The sequence below is a fragment of the Passer montanus genome, unplaced genomic scaffold, assembly GCF_014805655.1.
Source record: "Passer montanus isolate IOZ18808 unplaced genomic scaffold, ASM1480565v1 scaffold23, whole genome shotgun sequence".
NCBI lineage: Eukaryota > Metazoa > Chordata > Aves > Passeriformes > Passeridae > Passer > Passer montanus.
Window position 1 is genome coordinate 508,387 of NW_024366926.1, and position 10,928 is coordinate 519,314.

At 37.2% G+C, this 10,928-nt stretch overlaps 1 protein-coding gene across 9 annotated transcripts in view; it reads left to right on the forward strand.

The window, feature by feature from the left end:
• ANAPC10 (anaphase promoting complex subunit 10) overlaps positions 1-5,606 on the forward strand; it is a 32,720-nt gene extending 27,114 nt beyond the window's left edge. For all 9 annotated transcript variants that reach the window (XM_039710701.1, XM_039710697.1, XM_039710700.1 and 6 more), the window contains one exon: positions 5,220-5,606. In XM_039710701.1, the coding sequence (XP_039566635.1) occupies positions 5,220-5,450 (231 nt within the window). In that variant the 3' untranslated portion in view covers positions 5,451-5,606. The remainder of the gene's footprint in view (positions 1-5,219) is intronic.
• Positions 5,607-10,928: the final 5,322 nt, after the last annotated feature.

Consider the following 10,928-nt stretch of genomic DNA (forward strand, 5'->3'; position numbering starts at 1 on the left):
ACATAGCATTTCTTTTCCCTGAAACTTGGTTTTATAATCTGCTGCTTGGAAGAATGCGTTATTTATTGAGAACACCTGCTTTGAAAAGCTTAGGTTTTTATAATAACTGTATTGTAAGAACTAGTTAAGCACATAGAGACAAAATTATATGTGTGAAGAAGAGTCTAGCCACTACTTTTAATTTCATAGTTGGCTGAGTCACTAAAACAAAAAGCAGCTTTAACAGTTTTATGAGAAAAGTAGAAAGAGTAAAATTAAATGTTGTTTGATTTCACAGCCATTTGAATCTAGTAGTAAAGTTGATGAAATGGAAATTTGATGAGGTACAAACATTTCAGAATAATGTTTCATGCTGAAGCTGTAATGGCAGCAAGAATTCTCAGCTTTCTGTCAGTGCATAGGTCCTCTTCTGCTTCCCAGGGGAAGAAAATGAACTGCTTTTTCTTCCTGTAGATATTTATTCCCCTGAGCTTGGAGCCCTTCTAGCATACATCTGGGATGTGTTTCTAATTACACTAAATGTGTAACTACTTACAGTGAGTTTTTTTCTCTCAATATCTTCACAAAAGATACCTTTAAAGGGCAGGGAAAATCAAGTCTTATCTCAAGGATGTTAGCCTATTGTAAATATAGCCAAAAACTTGGATTGCATTTGTAACCCTAGTTGGAATAGCAGTTAGAGTTATATGCCATTTGCAGACACCACCAAATGTAAACAAAATATCACCAAGTATGCAAAAGAGGTCAATAGTCAATTTAGGTAGGATTAATACTATAGAAAAGTGTTCTTTGGGTAAATTACTTCCTAGCCTATAAGGAGGCTAGTGATTTTAGAAGAAGTTTTCTCCTAAAAGCTTTGGTCTTGTGTTCAGTCATCTCTTTGAAGTGTAGCCTCAAGTTGTCTTGGTCTTATTTTCTTTTTATAATTTTTATTTTGTTGTGTGGTTTACATCTTCTATGGTAGGACACCCATTAGTTGCAATAGTAGCCTTGCCAAATATGTATGGAATTCTGTAGAACCTCTGGACTGTACAATAAAATGAAGAAAAAGGGCTGTTAAAGAGGCTGGAGAGCAGAATTCCACTGAGAATATTAAGTTTCCTTTGGCTTTCCAAATAATGTGGATTCCTGGAGTTGGGAGTATATAGGTGAAGCTGTAGCGTGCAGAGGACAGGAAGAATAAGAAAGCAACAGAGAGAAAGCAGGAGAAGAGCTAGAGTATAACAGCAGCAAGCAAAAATCAAGTGAGTGATTTTTCCATTTCAGTTTTTATCCCTTTGTTCTTTTATTTTGACTTTCATGGTCTTTTTGTTTTCGAATTGTCACAAAATTTATAGTATTAGAAGCAAATATAAAAAAGCCACAAACCCTGGGTTTTTAGAATATTGTACAGTAAGATTAGTCTAGAGCTGCAGGAACTGTCCTGAGTTATCAATACTTAGCTTGCACTAAGTAAGTAGATTCATTCCTATGTTTTCTTTTTTTCTTTGGAAAAAAAGACTTTTCTAGAAACACACATGACAGAAAGAAATTTTGAATTTTTAGTTTTGCTCAGATGATTAGTAATAAAGCTGATTTTTAAAAATTTCTTGGAAGACAGTTTTTTACTATAACTGAGTCTTAATAATACGCATAAGATTAAAAACACAGGAGGCAAGTTAATCTGGTATTTGCTCATAGTGAACTGATGCTATGGAGTTGAGGTGAAATATCAATGTATGTGTGTGTCTGTATGTATATACAGTGGTCTGTGCTTTTAAAGAACAAGCTTGACTTTGAGCAAAGTCAGCTGAAACTGATTTCAAGTGTAGTATTTTACTATGAGTGGAGCTGCCAGTGCCACCTGTACTTAAGGTTGTGTGACCCTTTCCATTTTAAGGCTTAGCTCTTGGCTACTTTGACTTTGCCAAAGTTCAGTTCAGACAGATTTTTCCATGCGAGATATCTGCTTTGGGTTGAATTTTTTGAAAGTTTCAGGCAAAGCAGTTCTGTTCCAAGAACAAGGCTAGTGAAAAGTATGCTGTTTTGCTTGTGTGAGAATATTCTGGTGTCCTTCTTTGATGCTCCAGTGCCCCCAAGCTCTAAAGCAAGGATTTGAAATTTGGCAATAATTCAGCCTTTGTGTTGAGGATGTGCCTTTTGCCTCCCTGTAAAAATCCACCCAAATTTCCAGACCAGTTTACAAGGCTTTGAAAGATTGCCATTTGCATGGGCTTAATAGGAATTTCTTAAAACTTCACAGTAAGCTTCCTTTAGATTCTGTTCACACTGGGAATGCTCCGGGCAGAGTAGAGCTGCATATTTCATCCCACTTCTGCTAGGAGTTGTGACGGCTGGGTCTGGGTGCTGACATTGAGCTAGGAGTGGGCAGCATTGTGTCTTGTATCACCCCTGCCTGTTCCCATGTCCTGTTCCTTCTCCCTGGTGACGGACCTGGGCCCTCTGGAAAAAGAAAATGTTTCACTCATCTGAAAGAGCATGACAGATGTGGAGGAGAAGAATTTGGGAGAGTGTGTGTGTCTGGTTTATACCATTCCTTTGGTCACAGAAAATGTGTGTATCATACTGGCAAAACAATACTTCCTTTTCTACTGAGTGTTCGGTTGGTTTTGTTGCATTTAAACTTCAGTAGTTGAGTGGATATCAAGGTTTTAATGAACTATGTGAGCATCAATTAAAAAAAAAAGTTAGTCTCAAATGTCAGTACAGGAATGTTAGAGGGCAGAAATCAAGAGCTCACTTTTTTCAAACATTGAAGTCTGACATTTGCATTTATTACACTCTAGCCTCCAACTTCATCACAAGTGTTGTGTGTTTTGTCCAAGAGGCAACTGTTTGACTGGAATGGGGAAAGGGGCCTATTCTGAGGATGAGTCCAGGATTTGTATGAGTAAAGGTTGTGTATTCATCTGTTAGGGAAGTTGAAAAATGTGGAGTGAGGGAAGCTGAGATTTGGGGAAATAAAAAAAGGTCTTTGTGGCTAAGACAGTTCAGTGGTGCTTGATGGATTGTGTGCTGTCTGTGCTCAGTGCTGGTGTTTCTGCAAGAGGCTCTTCCTAGGTGGCTGCTCAGACTCTGTGTTGTGGCTGGCTTGAGAACTTCTATCCATTTGCAGAAATGCAGAACTGCAAGTGAACTCAGTGGGAGCTAAACCTCCTGTAAAATCGTGTATTCCACTTAGGACAGTAAAAACCAGCTCAGAGTATGTGAAGTTTGACATCTGGAGCCAGGGAACCTTTTAGTCTGATTAGCCTAATGCCTCAGTTGCCAGTTTTACAGGTGGATGAATGACTTGTCCCATCTCTGTAGAAAGACTTGGGGAGAAACTTGTTGCCTTTGTAGCAGGACTGGAAAATAACATGCTGTAAATAGAACATAGAACCACCTTCTTTGATCAGGGATGAAACAAAGCATTGGGAAATATGCCATACTTTTATCTTTTCAACCTTTTTTTTTAAAGTTCCTTAGTGTTAACTAATCTATTTCATACTGATCTAAGTATAAATGTCTCAGTACCTTAGCTCTTGAACTCAAATTTTCCACTTTGAATTAGCAGTCAAAATTTGTAAACACTGAGGATAATATTAAAATGCTAGTTTAATTAGCAATAGCCTTGTAATTCTCTTCAAAATCACAGTCACTTGACCTTAATAGTAGTTGAATAAAGTGTTAGGAGGATCCTCCTCCTCTGTTTACTATGAAGATGGAAAGCATACTTGTTTAAGCTATTTACTGCCACCTCACCATGATAAATTTTCCCTTTGTAAAGCTGCTTCAACAAGACATCTATTTTTTATTCCCTTGTAAAGTCAGCCATGACGAGAAGTTTCCTATGGAAAAAAAAAATTTTTTGAAAGGGACAGTGCTACAACAAATAAGTGACTGTGTGTTTGTGGAAATGTCTAGCTCCCAGAGTGAAATGATTTGCTGCTAAGTTTTAGCAAATTTAATGCTTTGGAAATAATTTGTTGGAGAGTCTGCAGCAGTGGAGAGTTTTGAGTTGTGGTTATTTGTTTCCTTGTTCTTTCTTTTAAGGTGGAGGTGTAAAAGATTTTTTTGGTCTGCTACTTTAAGCTGAAGTAATCATCAAACTTTTTTACTTGTTTCTTTGGTTGTTTTCTGAGGGTTGTTGTCTGCTGCCTCTGAACCAGTAGCTCTCAGATGGGTCTTTGAAAGCTTCAGCATAAACAAGGCGTTTGACAGCATGTGCCATGCCGTATTTTTGGGAGAAAGATGGGAATTTTGAGCTGCTCAAAGCACATACATCTTCCTTAGGGGAACTCAGCTGCTAAGAACAGCACTCTTATTTGCTTAGTTGTGTGAACCTACTTGCTAGTGGACAATTGTTTTGTGTTTTGTTTTCTTTCCCCCCCCAGGACTTCTATTACTTGTGTGCTCTTCCATGTGTGTTTTGAGCTGTGCTTTGAAGTTGGGCAGCTAGTTTTAAATAAAAGCTGTTACCATGCTCTGCATAGCATCCAGTGTGATTTCAGCAGTCTGTTGTGTCAGTGATGTGGTTTAGAGTTAAAAAAAATGCTGTTCTTTACTTGCCTTGACATTGGTTTGTGTAGGATTGAAATTGAAAAAGTCATTACACTGTGTATGTTGTATAAAAGGCAAGTCAAATGTGATTAGAATGTGATTTAATGGCATTACAGCAATTATTAATTGGTCATGATACATGAGATGAAGTTTGAGGTATCTTCTATTTTTTCCTCTGTCACCTTCCTTTTCCTCTTCCCCAGCCCCCCCAACAATCTAAGGAATTTCTGAAAACCCAGAACTTTGTGTGCATTTGGTTTCCTGCATAAGTCACTCTAGTATATTATAATTTAGAGTGCCTAGATAAAACAATGTAAAATGCATATTTTGGCATGTTTGAACATTGTTCTTCAGTAAGAAGGTACAAATGCTATACTTTTACTTTCTTAAATGTATACTGAAGTCTGTATTCTCTTATATTGATTTTTATTTTAAGGGCACAAAATGAGGAATAGATTCTGAAAGGCAAAAGCAAACAACCAAATTAATTTGTGTACATTTACGTGAGCAGTAAATTAACTATGAGTATTCAACTCTGTTATTTCAAATTGTTTTGAAAAAGTAACTAAAATCTGAATAACATGACTGCTGTATTAAATGGGTTTAATATGTGATAATTTATATGAATTATATGAACTGTTTCTGAATGTTCTGCCCTTCTGTCTTGTTTTTGGCAGCAACTGGAATTAGTGGAACCCAGTGGCTGGATCCATGTTCCTCTAACAGATACCCACAAGAAGCCCATTCGCACCTTTATGATCCAGATTGCTGTTCTAGCAAATCACCAAAATGGAAGAGACACTCACATGAGGCAAATCAAAGTGTACACCCCTGTGGAGGAGAGCTCCATTGGTAAATTTCCCAGATGCACAACAATTGATTTCATGATGTATCGCTCCATCAGATAAAATTTCCTCATGAGGAACAATAAAGGTATTTTTTCATGACCGTATCATTGCTAAAGTATTCAGATACTTAAAGAGCAGGGTTTACTTCAGTGTAATTATATCTTTATGTTTATACTTTGTACAATTTTGAAATAAAGATAATCTTGTGTTGCAGTATGTTGTAGTTTGTAATTTTGTTTCTTTTTCTAGGAGTCTGAGTGCTCTTGTACTCTCTGAGAGAGAAAAAACAATCCAGGCACTCTTAAAAGAATGTATTTGACTGGGTGGGAATCCATAATTTATTTGATATAATACAGATATTTGGGGGGATGATTTCCTCCCCTAATGATCATGCATGGAAATAGTTCATTCCTTTACCTGAAAATAGCTCTTTAAAAAGTTGCTCCTCTTCTTGAACAGACATGATCTAAAGACATTACCAGTAGTATTTTCCCACTATTGCTTGTGCTAATGTGCTGGACCCTTTTCTCTAGAGGGTTGTTTCTGCTCAGTGCCTGTGTGCATCAATTTAGCCTTCTTCATAACTACAAAGTAAATAATAGAATTGCAGAATATCTCCAGTTGGAAGGGACATGGAAAGATCATTGACTCCAATTTGCTACTTCTTGCAGGACTACCTGAAACTAATCCATATGACTAAGTGTTGTCCAGATGCTCCTTGAACTGTAACAGGCTTGGTGTCATAACCATTTTCCTGGGGAGCTTGTTCAAGTGACTGATAATGCAGTGAAGATGACATTGACATGGAGAAAACCAAACCTTTCCAAATTATTCAACTTAGTATATACATTAATATAGATACATTGAGTGTAGGTCATCTAGAGCATGATAGCTGTTGAAAACAGGTGATTCAGGAATGCTCTGGCATCCTACAGCCATGTAGGAATGAATGTGGCAGTCCAATGCACCTTCTAAAGTACTGGGAACTTGAGTATAACACAAATAATATCATGTTCAGAGCACAGAATTATTTTAATGTGTGTTTTAAATAAAGGGCATTGCAAGGAAAATGTGTGCACTGTCTGCTTGCTGTGAGTAGGAATATTTAACACCTCTACTAATGTCTCATAATCTAATCACTAGTTATTTAAACTTTTAAAAAATGAGTAGATTTTAGAAAGAGATGTTGTTGAAGTACAAAGGTTTCTTTTAAAGTGTTTGGTAGTGATCAAACCCATTCTTCCTCATAGCACCAGGAAAGTTGATCATCAATCTAGACTAATCTCAGCCAAGTAAAACTTTTGTAACGCTTCTTATATGTGGGCAAGGAAAGGCTAATAATAGTGGAGGCTCATCACACAATGGTGCATCATCCTGCAGAGAAGAAAGGAGGTGAAATAGAGGAAAGTGGGAAGGTTGTTGAAGGAGGAAGATTTAACTGTTGAAATTTGTTTTATATACTTGAAGTTGTTTCCTGAAAAGTTTTATCTGTGGCTGAATTCCACAGTGTTTAGGGGGGTCATTAAACAGGGCGTTTCCTGATAAAGAACCTTGTAGACAGTGCATGACTAGTTTGGGGTTTTTGTTTAAATGTGTATTCAATCATTTCAGGAGGACCTTAATGGAATTTTACCTTTCCCTGTAGAGGATGGATCAAGTGCAGAATTCCTGTTCAGCAGAAGCTGGCTGAATTTTTGCCTTTCACCGTCTGTCACTTCTGTGGATTTTTCTTATCTAATGTCTGAGAGTTGTACATTCCTGTTCACTTAATTAAAGCAAGTAATGTACTTTTCATGTCCACTTCATAGTCTTCTGCTTAAAAAACCAATGATATACCTCTCCTGGATTTATCGAGTTACTTTTGCTAAGTTATGGATTGTTTTTAAGAAGGGAGATTATTAGGCATGGAATTTCCCTAGGTTTTCTCCTAGCAGTTAAGATGGCAGTTATCCATCCTAGCTTTGCAACTTCAAGCCACTGTTTCTTACTTAAGGATTCTACCACAGATAATTCTCTGGTAATTTTGTGCTTTGGTCAGTAACATTTATCTTTTCATACATGTCACTCTGCATGTGTTATATGTAGACTAATACTGCTCTGTGCCAAACATTATCCAGTAAGCTAGGAACAAGCCTGTCAGCACAGTCCCGTTCTTCTTATTTCTGTCCTTCCACAAGTAGGCATAATTTTTGGATCTTTAGAGAGCTATTCTAGCTTTTATTGATTTTTTTTTTTCAGGACATAGATGCTCATGCAGGATAGTGGCCAGCATTTGTGTCAAACATTTCAAATTGTTATTTCTGGCAGCGTCGTTCAATAAGTTGAAATATAGCTTGACTACTTATCTTGCTCTTCTGAAATTACAGATTGTGTTCAAGTGGTTTTAAGAACCCATGATACCCATGGTAAGCTGGGTTATGTCAAACTTTACTGTTAGGGAAGGCATCTGTACTTACTTGAAAACAAGTGCAGTGGCCATTCTAAATCCATATGAAATCTTTTCTGTGTTGTTTTGTAGCAATTGTAGATTCATTGCATTGCATTGGTATTTAACATCTGTGGTTTTTAACACTTCTGGCACTTGGTCACATAAGGCTGCTGATTTTTAAGTGATGAGATCCTAGATAAGTGTGTCTGAAAATAAAGCAAGTTGCTGCCTTTGTGTATGACTGTGGTACTTAGTATTTGAATTGGGATAAACAAACTGGGCTGCCAAGTCATTCAGGAAGTTACTTACACATATGTTGTGTTTAGCTGTTGCTTCTTTCCCTTGCTCATTGTTTTCAGACACCCAGTTGCCTGGAATCTTACGACTTTCTGCTTTTCTGTTGTATAAGAAGCACCTGATAAAGATTGAGTAGAACAAGTAATACTGGAATAAATGACAGACAAAATGGAAGATATATTTGTCTTAAAAAATCATGACTTGGCAGGGATCTGACTCATCACTTCAAATAGTAGTAATTTAGGGGTTTTTAAACCTTTTCTTGGACCTTAAACCTTTTCTAGGCCTTTCTGCCTCAAAGAAAATAAATTTGGTTCCCCGTGTAAGTGTAAAAACTTTCCTTTTAATTCAAATTTAGCTTATTTCCTTTGCAGACACTAAGAAGAGGGAGGTAACTGAGGCACCAGGATCTTGAACTCCTGTTGAAATGAAGGACTGTACCTGTGTTTTGACTAAGTCATGTCTGTGTGTCTTCTTAGCACCACTGTGTAAATAAAAAAGGCAGATGGCAGGAGAGGGAAAAAAGAGGTATTTGCTGCTCCTGGTTTCTAAAATGGTGAACAGCATTTATGTTTTGTTTAAATTCACTAGGGAATCTCTGGCAGAGCTGGATGTTGAAGCCATATCATCACTGTCTATCTTCTCTTTTCACTGTGAAGCTGACTTTCAGATAATGATCTGGCAAAAAGGCAAGTTTTTCAGCAATGCAATTTCTGTATGTAATTCCATTTAAAAGTTTAAACTGCATTTTGGGTTCTGCTGTTCTGGTTTAGTCTGTAGGGGAGATCCTTTTGCCACCACTCTGACTATAGATGCATCACTGAAACTCTTCAGCTGAGCCTTTGTGCTTTTTCTTATTCCCTGAAGTGAGTCTTACTGTTGGTAGTTGTTTTTCTTCACCTGTGTTAAACCAGTTTAAGGGAAGTAATTGAAACATTATTTGGGCTTGAAATCTGTTTATATGTTAGAGAGAGACAGATACTGAGATTGCCAGTACTGATTAGCAAAATCTCATGAATTTGGGCATAATGGATGAAGTGATGGAAGAGACTGAAGGACCATGGAGAGCTACCGGGTATCTGGGTATTGGGAAGGCAAATTGGTGCCTCACCTAATAGAGCAAGCCACAGCTCTAGGCATTAGGTCATAGCTTGACAAATCCCCAGCTTTCACACAGCAATAGCCAGTAGTAGTTGTAATTGCTTGAACTCAAAATCTGCAAGTGAAACAGGTGCTCAGGCAATTCGTGTCACCTGAAGTGAGTCAGGGTGATAAGACTGGACCTTGTAGTTAGAGCTGGATTGTACTACACCCTGTAAAGAAAGGAGAGTCAGAAGCTGCTCTGGTAAACTTCTCAGGAAATTCTGAAGACTTTATCCATTTGTCAATCATAAATATGTGTCTTTCCTTCAAAAAGGGTGAGTGGGTTTTTCTATAAACTGCATTTTTGAGTTGGGTCTGCTTAGTAATACACAAGAGTTCTTTGTTCTGCCCAGACCTAAATGAAAGCAGAAATGGTCATCATAGTGCTACTGTGTTTTGCTGTGTAAATGAATTACGGAGATAATTTTTAGGGGATATTTTTCCAGAATTTACCAGTAAGCTCTGCAGCTTTAGGAGAATCTATCTGAATTCTTTGGGATCACGGGATGACCCAGACTGACCTCAGCATGTGCTTGCCTGCATGGGGGAAGCAGAGGCTTGGGCTCTGAAGAGCCCATGGTTATAACATTGTGTTAATGGTTAATTAACATTGATGCATTGATTACAGGAATGCTTTGCATTCCTTTGCCTGTATATACAAAAATAGCTGTTTATTTCATATTTAACTTGCACATTACTTCTTGAATTAAATGCAATAGTTTTTTGCTGGAGTATGAGATAAAAATCTAAATGCAATTAAAATGTTCATAATATTAAGAGTATGTCCCTCTAAAGATGGGATTGCTGAGGCTTCCAGGCAAAGGTATTGGGTGGTCTGCTCTTGGTTTGGAATACTTAAGTGTTCTGGTTTAGATCAGAAAGGTGTTAAGGTGCTTTTATAAAGCTGCATAAAGCATCATTAAACATTGTTCATGGAAGCAAATTGAAAGTCATCCTTCACGTGATATACTCGCCGTAACTCCAGGCTGACATTTCAACGAGCTGTTTTACGTCAGCCTAACAATTGCCTGTGACAGTTTCTCCATTTGCACCAAAGAATAAACCTCTCTTGCAGCAGTCAACAGTATTAGCATGGTTTAGTTTAATGGAAGAATGGGGAAAAAAAAAGCCCCAACCCCAAGTAATGAAAATTATGCTAATACTTGATGAAGCTAGAAGATAAAATCCAGATGTAATTATGTATGAAGTGAGAAAGTAAGTTTGGGATTGCTGGAAACATTAAATACCTGAACTCTGATCCCAATGAAGTGAATTACTGCTGTTAATTATAAATAACTATATGATTATAATAATAATTATAAACAACTGTAGGGGAACAGTTTAGCCAATATTTAATACTCTAATTTAAGGAAATTAAGTGGGATCAGTGACTCCCCAGTTATATGGATAAAGAGAGGCAAACCTGGAGCAGTTTTGGAAGTTTCTTTCTCAGACGCTTCTTTCAGTATACAAAATTAGGAGTAAATTCCATACATATGCAATGTAGTATGAACAAGTAATTTGTTGAAATCTTTTACAATTAGAAGGTAAAAATCTGTGTATAAGATGAAAACATCCGAGCTCTGCAACACTTCACTTTTGGAATATTTAATATTCTTGAGTATATGACTGATATTGTGTAGGTGACAATGTCTAGCTTGCAGAATGAT